Source organism: Fusarium pseudograminearum, chromosome 4, assembly GCF_000303195.2.
Source record: "Fusarium pseudograminearum CS3096 chromosome 4, whole genome shotgun sequence".
NCBI lineage: Eukaryota > Fungi > Ascomycota > Sordariomycetes > Hypocreales > Nectriaceae > Fusarium > Fusarium pseudograminearum.
Window position 1 is genome coordinate 777,849 of NC_031954.1, and position 19,510 is coordinate 797,358.

At 50.4% G+C, this 19,510-nt stretch overlaps 5 protein-coding genes across 5 annotated transcripts, besides 1 other annotated feature; 3 read left to right on the top strand and 2 right to left on the bottom strand.

The window, feature by feature from the left end:
* Positions 1-1,294: 1,294 nt before the first annotated feature.
* Positions 1,295-3,784, top strand: FPSE_01615 (uncharacterized protein; the record flags this gene model as incomplete). Its single annotated transcript, XM_009254735.1, has 1 exon — positions 1,295-3,784. One exon carries the CDS (start codon positions 1,295-1,297, stop codon positions 3,782-3,784), a length of 2,490 nt encoding a protein of 829 aa, XP_009253010.1.
* Positions 3,785-4,386: 602 nt separating this feature from the next.
* CPS1 lies at positions 4,387-10,200 on the bottom strand (the record flags this gene model as incomplete). Its single annotated transcript, XM_009254734.1, has 4 exons — positions 4,387-5,221; positions 5,268-9,896; positions 9,957-9,979; positions 10,141-10,200. 4 exons carry the CDS (start codon positions 10,198-10,200, stop codon positions 4,387-4,389), a joined length of 5,547 nt encoding a protein of 1,848 aa, XP_009253009.1.
* Positions 9,399-9,457: a microsatellite.
* A 1,712-nt stretch (positions 10,201-11,912) lies between the features above and the next one.
* FPSE_01613 (uncharacterized protein) lies at positions 11,913-14,252 on the top strand (the record flags this gene model as incomplete). Its single annotated transcript, XM_009254733.1, has 1 exon — positions 11,913-14,252. One exon carries the CDS (start codon positions 11,913-11,915, stop codon positions 14,250-14,252), a length of 2,340 nt encoding a protein of 779 aa, XP_009253008.1.
* Positions 14,253-16,304: 2,052 nt separating this feature from the next.
* FPSE_01612 (uncharacterized protein) lies at positions 16,305-18,060 on the top strand (the record flags this gene model as incomplete). The annotated part of the gene is made up of 2 exons (XM_009254732.1): positions 16,305-16,346; positions 16,594-18,060. 2 exons carry the CDS (start codon positions 16,305-16,307, stop codon positions 18,058-18,060), a joined length of 1,509 nt encoding a protein of 502 aa, XP_009253007.1.
* Positions 18,061-18,359: 299 nt separating this feature from the next.
* On the bottom strand, positions 18,360-19,223 carry FPSE_01611 (uncharacterized protein; the record flags this gene model as incomplete). The annotated part of the gene is made up of 1 exon (XM_009254731.1): positions 18,360-19,223. The coding sequence occupies one exon, from the start codon at positions 19,221-19,223 to the stop codon at positions 18,360-18,362; it is 864 nt and encodes a 287-aa protein (XP_009253006.1).
* Between the last annotated feature and the right edge of the window lie 287 nt (positions 19,224-19,510).

Below are 19,510 nucleotides of genomic sequence, written 5' to 3' on the forward strand. Positions count from 1 at the left end.
AAAGAAGGGGAAAAGGTCAGATACAAATAGTTAAGAAGAATCAAGTCAAGAAAAGATTGAGTCAGTCAAAAAGTTTGACTCACGGAGGCGGGGTAGTATTGTAGTTGTGTTTGGAGTGATGGTTAATACAGGTAGGCCTAAATCAATTTTGGAGGGGCACTGACAACTGGAATTACTGGATTGTACCTTGAATGCCGGCTCATCCGCTGTTACCCGTCATCCGCTATCCGGAATCGGAGACAAAAACCTATTAAAATGTTACTAGACTGGCCTGGGGAAGCAGGATCCTTGAATTATACCTGATTAATTGAGTCTGATGTAAAAAGTCTGCATGACTTTTGTTTGGGGTGAGCAAATGGTATTGCGGCAAAAGGTCATCGAGTCAATTGGTATTCAACAGGTATGGCTGGGCTGGGCTTGATTATACTTTTACAGACTCAAGATATGGACGTTTATAGCAAATCAAACCACACGTCTCTATTAAAACACCTCTCAGAGAAAGAAACAATTACTATGTACCAACGGCCGATAAACGGCTCGGCCTCATGCAACAAGGGTTACACTCACAATTCCTAGGTTTTCTGATTCGGCCCTCCGTATGTAAGTTCGACGACACGAGGTGCTGGGATACCGTTGGAACGTGATGACGTAAGGCCGATCCAACTTGAACTGAGCTTACCTTCCCAGGTTTAGGGTCACGAGCAGCTGTCTTGTCTCGCATCTGAGCACTACAAACCTACAGAGACACAAAATTCGTCCAAATCATGTGCTGCAGTCACCCTCACTAACACTCCGTCTCTGTCCTGTCAGGCTGAGAAAAGCCTCCATCAGAAGACTTAGCCGCCTGAGGACTGTTCTTGCCGCGTCGCATTGCCCTAACCGTCATCCCCCAGGCACCTCGAGATAGCCTCGTCTGACCCTACACACCCCGGTCCCTATTAAAATCGGCAAGCTGGCGCCCTTTAGATTCTTCGGTCCCTATCGCCCTCTTTCGCGACATAAACTGAGCCTCGCCCGCTTCTTCTTCCCACGAGCCGTAAGAGACCGATACCGCGAGCGTTTACTCAATTTCCACCTCAATACACTTCCTCATCTTAAACACACCTTCCAATCCCGAGTCTATCGATATATTCTTGAGCGTCAACGTCGGCGCGCGGATCAATCGCGCATTTTGGATATTGTTAGGCGGCGGGGAAGACAGCTCTGGCTAGGATCGCAAGCGACTCGTCCGATTAAGAATGCGAGGACCCGATCCAAGGGTTCAGTGGCTTACAAAACGCCACAGACAGACAATATGATGGGATACGGTTCCGCCCGGGCTACGAGCCCCGGCGATGGCGAGAGGGGTTTTAGGAGAAAGCGCTTGGCAGCAATGGCTGGCAACCTGTACAGGAGCGGACAGGCCGCTGTCACCGAGATCAAGGAATCATATGCCCAAACAAGGGCAGGGCCAGCCGCTGCAGGACACGAGAACCATGGGCGAATACACATTCCAGGTGCCTTTCCAGATGTTGCGATTACCGTCCATGGCGACGACCAAATGGTGCTGTTCCCCTCTTACGCCAAGCAACACACCAAGCAGGATTGGAACGATATGGCCGCACACGACCCGGATGCCCCACCCGGTAGCATCAAGGACGAAGGCTTCTGGCGTCAAGAATGGGAGCGAGCTGAAGATGAGAGGGCAATCGTTGATGTTGATGTTCGCGGTTGGATATATACCCCTCATACCGGTCCAATGACGAGGAGGAACAGAATTCTAATTGGTCTTGCGCGGCAACTGAGTGGCATCCCAGCCCCTCGAGCGGACCAAGCATACAGTCCAGGGACTGGACTACCACGTTCGCATCTTCAACTACACGAAGAGAAGAAGGAACAAGAAAAGATTGATGCCGAAGCTCGGCGGATAGAACAAGTAGGGCAGCGTGAGAAACAAGTTGCCTACCAAGGAGGTTTCAGTGAAAAGACACCCGACAACGATGATCCCCTCACGGACAGCTTCTACTATCCCTCTCGCGGAGGGAATCGGTCTCCAGACTCGGCCCCTTCCAGCCCAACAATGCCCGCCAGATCAGCGACAGCTAGCAGCACAAATACTAGCGAGCTCAGCGAGAGCGATCTCATTCTCGCCAATGCCAATCTCATGGCTCGAATCGCTCCGTTCATGACCAATCCTTCCGTTGCCCTCCCGATTACTTTTTTCTTCTACAACGATACCAAATCGCAGTCCAAGACCGTCATGACGAATGATGCAGGTCATTTTGTCATTCGTGCCGCCCTCGACTTTGTGCCGACACATGTCCGTGTTTTGGCAGACGAGGATCTATCTGCTGTTCAGGAGATCAAAGTCATCGAGCCATATGGAGTCAGTCTCATCAGCGATATTGACGACACAGTCAAGAAATCAAATATTTCTGCAGGAGCCAAAGAGATCTTCCGCAACACCTTTATACGTGATCTGGCGGATCTTTCGGTTGAAGGTGTCAAGGAGTGGTATAACAAGATGGCCAAAATGGGCGTGAGTATCCATTACTGCTCAAACAGTCCATGGCAGCTCTTCCCAGTTCTCGCCAGTTTCTTCAAAATCCATGGTCTCCCGCCAGGCTCACTTCATCTCAAACAATACAGCGGCATGCTGCAGGGCATTTTCGAGCCAGTCGCTGAACGAAAGAGGTCTACGCTTAATCGCCTTCTGAGAGACTTTCCCGAGCGAATGTTTATACTTGTAGGAGACAGCGGAGAGGCCGATCTCGAGGTATACACAGAACTCGCCCTGTCGAACCCCGGTCGCATCCTTGCAGTCTTCATTCGAGACGTCACGACACCAGAAGAGACAGCATTTTTCAGCTCCGGATTTGACTTTGGCCGACCCAAGACTGCAGGTGCTTCTAACGGACCTTCGAGAAGCGTTTCTCGCACCCCTTCATACCAGAGCCTAGCCCCGAGTGGATATCGAACAGAAAGGAACTTGTCAGCCGGTCCTACCATGGGAACATTGATCGACTTTTCAGACGAGCCTCGGACAAAGGTCGACCGCAACGGAGCCCTCGCCCAGGCGCAAAGCTTCAATGCAAAAGGTGCCAGCACTACCGACCTTAGTGGTCGTAAGCCAGCTCCGCCCAGGCCAGCAAAGCCAGTCGCTTTAAGGAGTGCCAAATCCATCCCAGAGCTAAACAAAGGACTCTCTCGACAAAACTCTGACGAGATCCCTCCCCCTCCGCCACCTAGAAGGCCGGGAGTGCAAACACGAGAAACTGCACCGCCCCATCCCCTTAAACAGATTCACAACTCATCCCAGCAAAGCTCGGGTAGCAGCAATAATACCTTTAAGATCCCAGCACAAAGTCGCTCTGGATCTGCTTCTTCAGGGGGTGGTCCTCCTCCACCGCCCCCACGTCGAAGGGGAACACCTTCCAGTATTACAGAGTCGAACCAGAACCCCCGTCTTCCACCGCGTCCTACCCAGACATCAACTAATCTGGACGTGGACTACGACCCCCTTCCACCATCAGCAAACCCTCCTACATCTTTTGGTTCGATGACAGGAGGTTACCGATCAGATGGCAACACGTCAACAGGAGGATCACCGAATATGGGCCCTCAAGCAGTTAATAAGAAACTAGAGTTATGGAGGAGGAGATTAGCAAGAGCACACGAGCAACTCGACGGACTAGGCGTTTCCCTATATACATGGCGACGAGGAAACGATGTCATCGCTGAAGCGGAGGGAATAGTAAAACAAGCCCTCGCAGACATGGACAGAAAGAGGAGGATGAACCGATAGATGCTCGGTCAAAGATATCCAAGTCATGCTTATTTTTCTTATGATTCTGTTTGTATACTAGCATTTGGCATAGCATAGACACGAAATCGGTGGTTTTGTTACGATACCCACTCACACAGACGAAATCCACAGTCAGGATTAGAGACACACTCCTTCAACATCCAATCAGCTAAGGCGCAGTGGCGGAGTGGTCTAACGCGATAGACTAGAAATCTATTCTCTTCGGAGGCGTCTGTTCGAATCAGGCCTGCGTCGATTGGTTTTTTGTTCCTGGTGACATTCTTTTTGTGGTTGAGCAAAGTTCGTGAGTTTGTCAAAGATTGAAACAAAGGTGGATGCAACAGTCAGTATGGACTAGTACCTTTTGCATCTTTGTTAGACACTCCTCCAAAGACCTCAGTATAACAGTTTATAGCAAGCAGCCACCGCATTCACAATTCACAAACCCAGGCTTTATCCAATCACATATTCACTATCAAATCCTCATCTATGAATACAATAAATAGGCCATCAGACCGACAAGTCCAATTGTTTGTTATTCGTTTCTAAATGCTTCCCAACTCCGACTCCGCTTCGTCACTTCGCTCTTATGTTGTGTATTATCATCGTGGAGGTTTCATATCACCTGCCAGATTCATATGCATCATGGCCTCAGCTGTCCAGTCTTCTTCACTCTTCTCGTTCTTTTCCTGCTGTGACCAGAACCCTCCCTCTTCTCGCCCATCAACACCTGGTAGCCGGATCTGGGGCGGCGCTTGACCGTACCCTTGCATAGCCTCGGGTTGTTGGGCTTGGCCTGGGACTGGACGTCTATGGAGGGGACCGTGATCAGGCTCTGCTGAACTATATCGTGAAAAGTCCATATCGAATCCTTGATCGGGTTGGTGAGAAAGGTTCAGCTGGGCTGGTGCTTGGGAACCGGCCGATTGTGGTGGGTGTTCGAATTGCGAGTGCTGAAACCCTGTCGGTGTCTCTTGGCCATCGGGAAGCTCGGAAATCATGGTAGGTGCTGCTTCGTATTCGTGGCGAGGAGTCATTTGGTCATGTTCCTCCTCCAAGATTTGAGGCGCAGGTTCGACGTTCCTCAAACTAGAAGATCCGGGAGCAGCGCCGCCTCCGCTTCGTACGCTGACCATTGATGCTCTAGAAGGATCCATCATATCACCAGCTGTGGATTCGGCGTCCATATCGCGAATCGAGAACTGGGCAAGAGTCCTCAGCTTTCTACTAACCCAACCACCAAGAATCTTGCCACGCTGCTTCTCTCCCAGACGAGACCGTGGGAAGTCTCCCTTGTTGACGAATGCGACGATATCTACAATGATTTGGTGTTCATTGAGGATTGCATTGACAATGACGGGAACAATCGACGCCAGGTATGGCTTGCGGTTGACTTCAACGAGCACAACCACCAAGCCACCAGCTTGGAACACCGCACTTACTTTGTTAGCATCTTCGCTTCAACTAGGGATGTTATACTTACCAGCCATTCGCCACAATGTTTCTGTGGCATTTTTCCACCGAGTTCTCAATATCCATTGGGAAGTGGCTCAATCCGTTGATCTCAAAAGTCTCGCCAATGTTGCCGAGAACAAACAGCACTTGCATGTCCACCTGAGCACCATTAGGGCCAATAGGTCGACTAACATTATGAAGGAAACCCAAGTCTCCGGTACGGATATACTGGATGTTGGGATCGCCGTCAAGAGCTCGGCCATCAAAGCGCTCAGCGTCAAAGGCGTCTTTGGAGCCATAGAATGACTTGACACAGGCTTCAGAATCGACCCAAATTTCACCATACTCACCATCGAGGCAGTGTATCCTGCTTTCGGGGTTGATGATGGCTATTTGGGTTGAAACTGGAACCATGCCGCTATCCTGTACCAGTAGGGCCAAAGGATCTGATTCAGGATCCACAGGAATAACCAGACCACGTCGAAGCGCTTGTGTGTCCAACCAAAGCTCGATAGGCTCGATGCACATATAAGATCGCGACGCTACCATGGGGTTGAGGACATGCGAATAGACTGTGTTGATAGCAGTTCTATCGAGACCAGCCCCAGCAAAGTGAAGTCTGACCTTTTGGAAAACATCAACTCTTGGCCGGCTCTCGGCAGTGATCATCATGTTCTTAAGTTCATGAAGCGTAAAGCCCTTGGCCTGCATGGAATTCATGGCATGATCAAGCATCTGTGGTGTCGCATAAGTATCCTTAATCTTGTATCTCGACAAGGTGACGAATAGAGACATGGGGTTGGCTGCAAACTCGACGGGTGATAGGAGGTAGGTTGGTGTTCCGATATAAATTCCCATCAGAGCCGTATGAATAAAGCCTAGGCCAGTCGTGCTTCGTACACATCCAAGCACAGGTCTTGAACTTGTCATTTGGCAAGTTTCCTTTTGAACCTTGCACATGCCCATAATGGTGTCATGTCCAAGCTGAACTGAAATTCGGCGTTGATCGGGGGTCCAATAAGTCCAAACAATGACGGGATAGCCAGGCCGAATCCAGGCAGGGTCAATAGTGAACCTCAAATCCCTCAATCCACTGCTTTGCTTTGGCGGCTTAGTTGTGTTGTAGATGGCAGGGCTCGTGATCTTGAGAACCTGGGCTGACTGTTTGATATGGCTGGCCACCGGCTTTACCTTGATCAGGTGATCGACCTCGGCGTTGACCAGCACAGCCTTGACGTTGTAATCGGATACAATATGCAGGAAAGCTGGGACATCTTCGTTCAATCGGTTCTGGTCGAGGGGTGCGATGGGAATGACGATTGCGCCCAAGGAAATACAGGCATGAATGGCAAAGACAAACTCCTCTGAATGTGTGTACATGAGGATGATGTGGTCTCCTGGCCTCACCTTGACCTTGTTCTTCAGGTACATGGCAACGGAAGCGACCTTGGTGTCGAATTTCTTCCATGTCACACCCTTGCCTTCCCGGCCTCTGCCATCGATTGTGCAGTACGCTAGCTCTTCTGGTTGACGGGCCACACGCCATTGGATGAGATCTGAAATGCAAGAGAAATTGTTCAGGGGCGTTGAAGTTCGGTCATCGATAACGACTTCGCGCCTGTCGACACCAGAGTATTGCTTGTCAGCAGGCAATAAGAATTCGGCACGAGAGTCGGACGCCAACGGTGACCAGATACCACCTATAGGGTCCACACCGATAGGAAGGTTAAGTACTGCATGCTCCACGCCAAACTTGACGTGCACGCATGGAAGGTTGCCGAGATCAAACTCCCGGCGGCAAAGCATGTTACCAATTTCGCGTCGTCCGTTCTTGACGACTCGAGGCAAAGTGTCGGGTGCTGTGATCATAACGCAGTACAGTCTCAGATGATGCTCTGTCATGAGAACCTCCATGCAGCGCTCAGCCAATGACTCTAGCAGAGCTGTATCCGGTTGTCGAGGAGGTCCTCCAGATGTCAATGGTGCCGTTGACGCAGCTGCTGACTCCAGCACCACGACTGGCAGGTGTTCATCATTGACAAAGACGTCAAAGGCTGAACAATCGTATATCTTTGGAACGTTCTTGACGATGCTCACAACGATGTGCTGAACAAAGAAGTAGCGGTACTCTGCTAGTTCGTGTCCATGCTCAACCCACTCAACCTTTTGTCGAATTCGGTCTTCGTAAAGGCCCAGAACAAAGATTTTGCCCTCAATGACGGTGCCCAGCAAGCCTGTTCGCAGGAATTCGGGCTCTACGGGCTGCGGTGTAGGGTCACCAGGGTCAAACTTGTAAGGACGAGCATGGAAAATCAGCTCGGTGTTCTTTGGCTGCGCCCAGAAACCACCTGAAAGAGAAGGAGAGTCGACCCAGATTTCACCCACGGAATGTGGTGACGCCAGTAGACCCGTTTCTGGATCGACGACGGAGAGTGTGGCATCGGGTATGGGGTATCCAAAAGAACCGACCCGTACCAAGCCTGGGTCATCCGTCACCCTTTTACGGGCATCATTACCAATGGCCACCACCACGACTTCGTTGGTCTTTAGAGCCTCGCGATCCAAAAGGACTTCACCGAGCTCATTCTTTGCCCTTTCTTCAGTTGTTGCTGTGCCACCACCTGACAAGAGACTACCGAAGCCGTTGGAAACTGCTGGCTTCTCTGTTTCCTCTTTCTCTTCATCAGACTCTGTATCCTCCCCAAGTTCAAGCTTTAATGGGCATCCCATGCGCTCTTCTCCTCCTAGCCAGTCACGCACACTAATCACCATGCCTCCGTGCTCAGGTAGACAAAGCATAGGTGCGACGACCTCACGGGCACGAGGGTTTCTCAACGGTCGTAGCCATCGGTCAGCCAAAACTTCGTGGAACCCGCTATCTACGGTCAAGGTGTCAATCAAGCAAAGCTTGATCATTTGAAAGTTTGGCTCCATTCCCTTCTTAAAACTTCGGGTTACCATTGGCTCTTGCTGGTAATTGTAGGCGGCTCGCTTTAATCCTGGGTAGTCGGCGATCATGATGGTCGATTTGTACTTGGTAAGGAGGTGGGCGTACAGTCCAGGAACATCAACGGCTTTGTTGTCGAACCAAACAGTAGTATGGCCGCCGTAGACGGTCAGTAGCACGCTCAGAATCATGCCAATGCCCTGACGGGGATCGAGGTACGACACCAAAATTTCGCTACTTGCGCCGCCACCAATAAGTCGACCATTCTTGTCGCGAAGAGACGGGTTGAATGTATCGCCAGGTCCGTTACCCGGAATAGTAGAAATAATCGCACTAAGACAAGCCATTTGGTGCATAATGGTTCGGTGGCTCAGAACAACACCTCTCAAGTCTCCAGTTGGCGCTCGCGAAAACTCGATATATGCCAGATCGGGAACAACCAAAGCCGGTACATCCTCCTTCTTCTTAGGGTGATAACTGCCAAACTCGTTTGTCTTCCACCATTCGACACCCTTTGGCCATGTCAACTTTTGTGTAGTAATGTCTCGTTGGAAGGCTTTGAGGTTGTTATCGGTGGTCAGCGCTAGATGGGCCTGCGTTGTAGTAAGAATGTGGTTCAAGCGTTGGTAGTCCTGTAGATCATTGATGGGAACGGCAACAACTCCAGCAATGAAGCATCCCAGCAAGGCGATGGCGAAATCAATAACCTCTGAGTCGCGGTAGATGAGGGCAACCCGATCACCTCGGTACAGAGAGCTTTTGTCGCGGATGACTTGCGCAACCTTTTCGGCTCTAGATGCCAGCTTGTCCCACGTAATCGATGCGATCTCCTTGCCCTTGCTATCCAACACCCAGTATGCCGGCTTCTTGGCAATCGTTCGGCCTCTATGTCTGAGTACAGCTGCGATGTTATCGAACTTTGACATTGGCGTAGAATCATCATGGGGATCTTGAATAGCGAATGGTACCTCACGAGGATCAAGGGGCAGTTGGTACTCGAGCGCTTCTGGCGGTGGGAGGTCGTTGGTTGTAAGCATCGGGGGTGCCATTGCGGCGGTTGGAGAGAATGCATCGCTGGAAGAATATCGCTGCTGAGGTCCCACATACTCAACGGTTTGAGCCTGATCATAGTGCTGCTGTCCCGCAAAATCCGAAAAGTATCCTTGCGAATCGAGAAGCGTTGTAGTTCGTCCATCATACTGCTGCCCATCATGCTGCTGCTGCTGTGGCTGTTGCTGGAACTGCTGCTGCTGCTGCTGCTGCTGATGCTGGGATTCGCCATATGTGCCTTGCTGCTCAGGTCTGAATGCATAATCGCCCGACATCATAGTACCTGTTCGGGTTTCAGGTTCGAGATGGGAGGGGGAGAAGAAGAGGGAGTCGCGGTGAGCAGTGGTCGATCCTCCAGCGAGAGAACCCCCCGGGCGCAGCAGGGAAGGTGGAGGTTGTGCTGGAGGAGGTCTTGGTGATTCTGAAGCAGCATAGCCGGAGTGCGGTCGGTATATAGGTGAGTCTGGTGAATCTGGGATTGGGCCACTGCTGCTACCGAGAGCGGCATAGGCGGTAGCACGATGGCCATCGCCTGAAGGATGGTCCGAGTCATCGGGAGAGTGTATGCGTAGGCCAGACTGAGGCTCGGCGAGAGCAGCAATCTGAGGTGGAGGTGCACCGAGGAATTGGGAGAAGAGTTGAGTTCGTCGCTTCTGGTAGCTGCCGGCGCGTAAGTAACTGAGAAGCAATTGTAAGTACTCTGGACGCAAAACAGCTTACCCTTTCTGTGTGATATCTCCTTCCTACGCCAAGAAACAGATCAGCGATGAAAACTTGAGAGGATGATTTTTGGTCGCATGCGACAACAACAAACTCTCTTCAAAATAGCGGGTTGAGGCGCCAAGAAGAAAGGCATTGAGAGGGAGATGGGGATTTGTGGAACAAACGGGGATCTTTTACTAACCTCGAGCTCGCGATCCAACTCTTCGAGTCGCTCTTGGAGCTCCGGACTGACTTCAGCCATGATGGCGGTTATTCTGGCGATGCAGCCGCTCAAAGGTTGAGGTCGAGTACAGTAAAGATAGTTGGATTATCGAGGTTAGCCACGGAGATCTCTCACGGCTAAGTTGAAGGGACCCAGCGAGAGAGCAGAGTCTCGTGACGTAGTCTCAACTGAGGACTTGAAGAGCGGACAAGAACCTGTTCTTATTGGTTCCATGTACAGGGCCCGTTGGATCAAGGGCGGGGTGCCCCTGGGTTGTTTTAGACTGTATCATCACTTTAACCAGTATTTTTGGGCACTGAATACGGTCCCTTGGCGGGTTAATCTGCCCGCAACTCAGACTTGCACCCTTTAACTGGTGCCCCTCCTCGCCAGGGCAGTCCTGCACTCCGCTAACTTGTGCCGTTGGCCGCTAAAAATAGTGGCTGATTCTTGTCTTAGGCCAAAAAACAAGATGGCTGACCTTGAAGATGCAGCTATACTCCGGAATAGCTTCGGTGATCATCGTAATCAGCAGGTTTAGTATCTTTTCCATGCCGTACCAGTTCGTTCTTGTGCGGCGCAGTCCTATCATGATACGAGATATCTAACCTTTACAGTAGACGTCAGTTGAAACGATACGACGTTGGAGTTTGTGTCTACCGAATCCAACAAAGAAATTGGATCAATGCGACTCGATATGAAGCAATTCTCACATATCACCAAGTCAAGGGTCCCTTACAATATCATGCGCTATGCAACTTCAATAATTATTCAGATTTTATCTAAGAGATATTTGATGCAACCGTAGATCCCGTAAACTTGGCTTACCCCTGTGTTTTTAGTAGTCAACGGTCGGAAGCTGCTGTTCCGGACCGACGATAACGATAACGTACAGAGCTTTTATCTTTCACAATGTTCGTATTTTCAACTTTACTCAATTTTCCCAACACTGAACGACCATGCTTCCTGTCAGCAACAATTTCCGCTGCGCACCTCCATATCTTCAGTGACGGACAGTGTACAGATGTCATGAAGTCATGCATCTTCTAAACTAGCGCCCTCCAACTGGAGCATGAGCCTCATTTGCTTCATTGCTCGATTTTACTCACCAAATAGGTTGCGTGCGACACACTCATGATCTAAACTCAGATGGTATGTCTACTACTTTTCTTTTATTCTTTGAACAAATTGCTATTTCTATGATGAGACACACATAACACAGACCTGTTCTGAAACTTGTGTAGAAAAACATGCTTTATTATCTGATCTTTCTTGCAATTAATTCTTTGGCATTGCCCCGTCTTTGATAAATTCGGTGCTAACATGACCTTAGGTACCGGAATGACAGAACCTGGTTCCAAAAATGGCACTCGGCTTCGAAGCTTCGACTGGACCGAGTTGTTCGACAAAGACGATCGAGCACACCACCTCTGTCCACCGGATCTGCTTCCTTGTCCCAAACCACCCTCATCGTGTCTGTTAACCGTGTTGGAACACTGCTTGACAACAAAGCCTTGAGGGCATCACAATGTGTGCTCTATATTTGTTCATTCTTGAGGGCTGTTCATTTCGTAGTAATATAAGATGGCTATAGGCCCTGTTTCCATTCACTTCAATCCAATTCATTCTGCCACACAAATCACATCGAGATTACAACCATTACAACTGTTCCAACAACGCAATAACCACCAATCGCTTCATTCCTACGCTTTGTGGCCATTGAAGCACCAACTTCTCTAGACCAGATCAGAATGAGTAACCCTTATTTCCGGCATTCTCTGCAAGCGAATCTCAGCGAAAGTTTGAATCAACCTCTTGTCCCTCTTGAACTAGGTAACAGCTTCCCTAACGCAAGTATGGCGACTGGTTCTAACACTACAGCAGGACAGCAGGACTGGAGTGGACTGGACTTCGTGGCGGAGCTGGGTCTGGATCTGGGTCTCCCGCACGATGGAACGTCCGCACAACCAGAGCTTTCTATGGACAGCTTCAAAGATGAAGCCATCGACCCTACATTGGAGTACAATGGGTCTTTTGCAACTCCTAAGCTTCCAGCACAAGCTGAACAAACCTTTCCCACATTTGGAACGAATCCGCCATTCGTTTCGCCTCGCAATCTGGCTTCGACTCCGGCTCAGTCCCAGCTGCTGTACCAGAGTCCCAGTAGACGGCTTTTACCACCAAAGCAATCTCAGCAAGCAGGTCAAGCCCACCCCAGACTCTCTGCAACACCTCAGCAGTATGGTCCATGGCCTCAGTACATGCAACCGTACGCCCACATTGCCAACGGTTCTTACCAGCCCCAAAGTCACTACCCAGATGCGGGCATCAATGGGCACCAAGGTGCTCTTTCGTTTCCCCCAAACCCCCCGGCTTATGGTCAAGTGGTAGGATATCCCGCACATATGGCTGTTCAGCCCGCTATTGGCACCTGCCTACAGTGTGGTCGCATGGCCCATTATCCTCCATGTGCCCCCCTCCTAGCCCAAGCCTTGAAGCCGAGACTGGCAAAGCCGGCCCTCAAGTCTAGATGGATGGACGAGGAAAAGGAGAAGGAGGAGAGTGACGAGTGTCCAGAGGATCCTGCAAAGAAGAGCAGCAAGAACGCCAGTCGCCTTAAAAGCCGTGCCGCCAGGGCAAAGGCCGCCAGAAGGAAGAGGAATATTCAGCAAGTTGTGGACCCCAGCAACCTCCCTTACCGGGCTTTCGAGCAGCTTCTTGCCTGGAACACTAAGGATGGCTGCGAAATCGCTTACCTGCCGGCAGGACAATTGGATGAAGAGGTCCTTTTCACTGCCAAGGAGCTGCGCGACTACCTGCAGCAATGCCCTCGAAAGCCCAAAATCTGGCTTCAAAACACTCCGTCAAAATGCAAAGGCCGACACATTGACGCTGACGTTAAATGTCGCTATTCCGAATGCCCCGCAAAAAACGGAACAATTCTTCACGGCTGGCATCGTGTCGCCTTTGACGAGTTCCCCGAGATGACCAGTGAAGGCGCCAAAGATCCTTTCAAGATGGCTGGTGTCATGCATCTTTGGTGTTTCGAGCAGTGTATCGATCCGCTTGAGCCTATCGAACAGGAAGTTCTCTTCCCAGATGAGCGCGAGTTGCCCAAAGAGAAACTGAACCGGATGGCGATCACCAGAGATGACTACAAAGATGTTATCGACGAAGCCATAAAGCCCTGGATCAAAGAGCGTCGAAGGGTGGGAGTCGTACAGGTTCCTTACAGCAAGCACGAAGATACTCTTTCCTGGGCATTATGCAACTTCCACGTCAAGAAGCAGAACCGGGCCCGCGAGAGGATGCGTGAGCAGCGGAACCAAAACAGGCTAGATGACGAAAAGAAGACCGTGGAGCTCATCATGGGCGATCTCTCTGAGTACCACAGGAGATTAGAACTTTCCAGGGCCAGAAAGAGGGCCATTCTGCTTATGCAGCAAAACACCCTGTATGAGCAGCAACACAACCTCCTGTATGGGTCAATAGTTGCTCGACCTATGTTCAAGCCAGAGCCACCAGTGGGCGAAGAGATTACAGTCCATGTGCCAGAATGCGCGGCACAAGATGAAGAAGAAATCCCGCCACTGAACCCAGACCTCATCTCTGATGCCGAGATTGCTGCCTTCATCAAGGAATGTGCTGCGCCTGCTGACGCTGCTGATCGCCCTCGTACGCCACAGAGCCTAGGCGCAGGCGTTCAGGTATTGGAGTCTCCTTCCAGCGTGCTCCCTCACCCGCATGCAGAGATTCAAGACAGCATTGCCATCCCTGATTCTCCTGTTTCAATGGACTCTCTGTTTGGTTCTCCTACAAAGACCCAAGAGAGTGTCGCCATCCCCGATTCTATCACGGTTCAGGAGGGTTCTCCCGCTGGGAGTGTATCATCAACGGGGTCGCGCAAGCGTTCACGGACTGAGGAGGATGCTGCTGCCCCTGAAGCTAAGAAGAGAAGGCAAACACCGTCTCCGACACTTCGCTCCCCGAAAGTTAGCTCACCTTTGAGAAGAAGCAGCAGGTTTTCCCTAGGAAGCCGCTCCTCTCCGAGGAGGAACAACGGGTCGGTCGAGAAGAGGGTCTCTATGTAAGCACAGCAGATCTCTGTCTCTATTTCTTCCCGGGATGTGTGGGAGAGAGTGTGATGGGTAGGAATCTCTGCGGGTCGGAGACCTACCTAGGAAAAGTAATAATTTGGGTTGAAAAGTTTTTGTTTCCATCTGATACCCTGGTTTCAATAGACAGCATAGCGATGGGCGCATTGGATTTAGTATACGCATTATGGTATGGAGTTTGAAGTTTGACATGGATAGAGATTTTGTTTATTGGGTATCTTTATAGAGTAGAAATTATATGCTCCAATTATTGTTTGTTTACCTGTGAAACATGTCTTGTTTTGATCTGTCACTTGGTTAAGTGTGTTTTGATTTCATGTCTCTTGGAACCGTGACTTGTTGTTGATGAGCATGTAATTGAGTCTCACCTTGACTTCATGGCATTGCAAGAATAACTTTAGTTTCACGCGACTCTTTGGAGAAATGCCACCTGTAGTCAAAGGTTCAACTCTTTGTCAACGTTTCAAGTCACGGTTTCGGATCTTTGTTTCCAACAATGACTGCCTATTAATACGTACCACAGCCATGGGCCGTTGCTTTCAAGCCACCCTGATAAGTGACAACCAACGCACGGCTCAACTCAAGATCCAGCCCCGATGTAAAAGAAGCTCACAGACATTTTATGTGCAATCTTTCCTATCCAGGTGGGCAACCTCATGTCCAAGCTCGAGTTAAACCAAGGATGCCAACGCCCGGGCAAGCTCTTAGCTTGTGGTCACTGTAGCTAAGACAAGCAAGGCAAGGTAACATGAAAAAGCCCGCCCGTTTTAGTAGTGACGTTTGGTGGGGGGAAACCTGGAACCTTTGGAATGGGGGAGGGGCTTCAGGTTCACGGAAACGCCGATGCAGGCTTACAGCTCTGGGGGGCCGCTAAACAAGGTTGGCCTTGCAGCTGAGCCGGCAGCTGTTGAACTTGTAAAGCAGTTTCTCTTTTCTCGGAGGCGTGAGCTGTTGGAGATTTCTGTTTTGGGATGAGCAATGAGACATGACAGGTGAGGAATATTGAATGATATGACAAGCAAGGTACAGTCAGGACTGAAGTTGCAGCTGCATCGGCGAGTGCGAGGGCGGACAGAAGTGATGCTGTTCTGTTACATGAAAGATCCAACATAAAGAAGCTCACAACTCTCAGGGTCCATAGCCTTTGTTCTACGTTTGGGTTCCCTTTCAAAAAGACACAAAGCCTTGCTTGTCCTACCTGTACCCGCCAAGGGATCGGAGCAAGGGTAACGTGGTCAAAGTACAGTACACTATCTATCGGTATTCGGCGAGAGCGATCCAATCCATTCATATATCAACGGCGGTTACACGGCATTCGAGAGTCGTACAAGTCCCTTGGACACGACGATTTGTAAAACGATCACGTGTACCTCTTTCGGTTTCTCGGTTTCGTCTCTCCCATTTCATCTTGTCTTGCTTGCTTGTCCTTGTCTGTCCTCTGGACATTGCATTCCATCATACCTGCCTACTTCAGCTCCTCGAGTGCCGCTCTCGTTTCAAGGTTGCAGCCTTTATCTCGCCCGTCGGAGAAATAAGTCCTCGAAACTGCAGTGCATGTAGGTAGGTCATCTGTCTGTTTGTTAGTTGAACAACTTGACTCTCCTCAACCAATCTTGTTCACAAGACTGAACAAGTCAACTAACAAGCTCTAAGCTCTCTCAAAGTGACGGAGACGGCTTGAGAAAGGAACCACGATCCCCAGTTTTTAACTTTTCTGGTTGAACCTTGCAGGCGGTACCTTACAGGCCTCTTTTAGTGGATCTACCGCCTAAACCATCCTTACCTGCCGCGCCGTCCAGGGTCGCTAGGCCTAGCTGCACAGCTATCGACCTACAGGCTACAGCTGCAGGGCCCTCCACAAGTCACCTCCACATCAACCCAGCTCAGTTAGATCCAACCCATCTCATCCCAACCGTCACAAATCGAGGGTCTAGTCCAAGTCTTTATCCTCCTCGATTGAGTCTGTCAACAGTCATCTTTTTCGACTCTCTCTTTCATTCTTCCTTCTCTACTTTCTACCGTAAAATCATGGGAGGCGACACTAAACCTGCTTTGCAGGTGATTATATTGGTATGTACATCTAATAGTCGTTCCTCTTATCCTACCTATCTAGCTTCTCCATCCCTCGTTTGTTTACATTGCATCGTTATACAAAAAGGGCATTGGCCATGTCATGACGTGAGAAACGGCTCGGATACAGATCCGAAAAGTGAAGAACGCGTCGCACCATGACTCGTCCAGTGGCGTTTCCCCTACATTCTCACTTTCATCATGACCCGTCTACTCACAGTATAACTCTCACTAATCTCATAATCAGGGCTCTGGAGGCGGTCCTCAGGAATCAAATACAACTGCTTTTCTGGTTCGCTCTGTTGGCGCAAAATGGCATCGTGGTTCCATCATCGCCGTCGATGCTGGCGTTCATCTCTCCTCCATCACACGTATCATGGAAGAGTCGATACCATCACCACCACCGACTCCTCCTTTCACACTCACCACAGGTCCCTTTGCAGGTCTTGAGCTTCCCTACTCTTCACCCGCGGCCAATGCTGCTCACATCACCCGAACTCTTGTCGACACCTATCTCATCACACATCCTCATCTTGACCACATCTCAGGGTTTGTAGTCAACACAGCTGGCTTCCCAGGCACGAGACCAAAGAAACTGGCTGCTTTGCCCAGTACGATCAAGGCCTTCAAGAACCATATCTTTAACAACGTCATATGGCCAAATCTAAGCGACGAAAACAACGGAGCAGGTTTGGTGACTTATATGAGATTGGTTGAAGGCGGCAGCCCTTCACTCGGCGACGGCGAAACTAGAGGTTACATCGAAGTCGCCGATGGACTCCTCGTCAAGATATGGAGCGTGAGCCACGGACACTGCCTTGAGAAGCACAGTCATAGGGGATCGACATCAAGTACGTCCACTCGCTTCAGCAGCCACGACGCATCCATGCCCCACGGTCCACCTGCTCGCTCAAATTCCTACTATCCGGGGTCCCTGCACCGCAGCTCAGTCTTGCTCTCGCAGGGTAGCTTTGGTTCCATATCTTTACCTCCAACACCTGATCAGGAGCGCATGTGCGTCTACGATTCAAGCGCATACTTCATTCAAGATCCCATAACCAACCGCGAAGTACTCATCTTTGGTGACGTCGAACCCGACAGCATATCGCTTAGTCCGAGGAACCTCCAGATCTGGCAAGAAGCAGCACCCAAGATCGCTTCGGGGAATCTCAGGGCCATTTTCATCGAATGCAGCTATGACGACTCGCAGAGCAACGACCGCCTCTTTGGCCACCTGAAGCCCGTATTTGTCATGGAAGAGCTGCGTGCTCTGGCGACAGAGGTCAACACCGTTCGCAGCATGCGTAGTGCTGATACCAAGAAGCGCAAGCGCATGGGCAGTACGGTTGACGAGGGTCCTCGACGGAATCCCTCTCTTGCCAACTTTACATCTGAAGACCCTGTGTCTCCCAAGACGCTCAAGGCTTCAACGCCAGATTTCGTGTACCCAGGTCCCCAGACGCCTCCGACGCCACACCTCGCTACGCCGACAGCAGAGTTGACACTCAACCCGTCTGATTCGATTACATCGGTGCCCGCAACGAGGAAACCTCTGGAAGGTCTTCAAATTGTCATCATTCATGTCAAGGACCGATTGGACGATGGCCCCGACGTCGGAAATACCATACTGGAGCAATTAAACGATCACGAGAGCGAGGCGCAATTCGGATGTGAATTTATCATTTCTAAACCTGGAAAGAGCTTCTACCTTTGAGCATTGCAGCTACTGGCGTTGGGACGTGTTTGTTTTACATTCGACCATAGGTTTTTGTCCTATATGTGTGGGGATCTGTAGGCTATGATCAGGCTTGCACTATACCGCTTGTATTTTTCTTTATATATGACTCGGTTATGAATTTTCTTATGATAAAGCTTAGGGTGATGGCGCCTGGGAAGGGGCTGAGCTGCATCAGATCTGGGAAGATGCATTGCATGGAACATTTTGGTTTCGAGGCTCGGGTGCGGCCTCGTCTCTATTCGGGGTCTTGATGAATATATACGTCTATATCTACACTAGTTCTTGTGCTCTTTTTGGATCTTCTCAACTCCAGCTTCGCCACCAACATCCTTTTCGTAATCCGTTCTGACAAGCTCGAAAGCTTCGGTGACTCTTCCATATGTGATTCCTCCCAATCTGCTAATCGGCCTCAAGACACCAGGATCAACCAAGTTTCTCTCCTCGTTTAGCGCATCTTCGCGTACCCAGAAGCGTGTGCCCTCGAAAACAGCCATAACGCCCGACTTGTTGCCTGGTCGTGCCTTGCTGTCGAACTCCTTGATCATGTCGAGCTTGCACTCGATGCTGACAATGGCCTCGCGCACACGGGCACACTTGACAGTCTCGCAGTCGTATGAGGGTGTGAGACCTGAAATATCCCACTCAGAGACTCCGTACGGAGCATTCACACTGCATGAGTTTGCGGCTTCGACAAAGTGCTCAGAGATGATGTTGATGACGCACTCGCCGGAATCGACAACGTTGCGCAGCGAGTCTTTGGCGGCTTCGAGACTGCATGAGAAGCCAACGACAAACATGGGCGGGTCGTGAGCCATCATGTTGAAGTAGCTAAAGGGCGCCAAGTTCTTGTGAGTGCCGTCGGGTGCTTGACTACTCAGAAAGGCAATGGGACGGGGCACGATGGATGAGATGAGGAACTTGTAGTTGAAGCCCGCAGGACGACCCTCCTCATGAGGATCTATAGCGACGTGCTTCTTATCGGTGTCATCCTTTCCAAGCTCGTTGGCACCCTCACCAAAGGCCCAGTCTGCGTCGGCAGTCTTGGTGTAACGGAACTCAGAGGTGGTCTCAAATTCGGGACGAGAAGCCTCAACGCTCTTAAAGTCCGGGTGAGGATTGCGCTTGATGTTATCACCCATTGTGAACCGAGATGTATTGAATAGTCTTTTGGTCGAGTGAGTTGTGAGCGGTTTGAAGAGGTGGTTCAGTCTATGCATGGGAACGGGAGTGGTTTAAAACTACGGAGATTCCAATGGTCCCCAGTCAAGGAGGACAGCAAGAGGGGTTTCCCCGGGTATTCTATCAGGCTTGGTAAGGTTGCTAAGTCTGTTTGTAATGTGTGATAAAGCATGGTGGATTGTCTTCCCCACAGCTGCTGTGTGACCTCATTGATACAGAGTCAGGTAGCGACGTTGTTTCGGCGAAT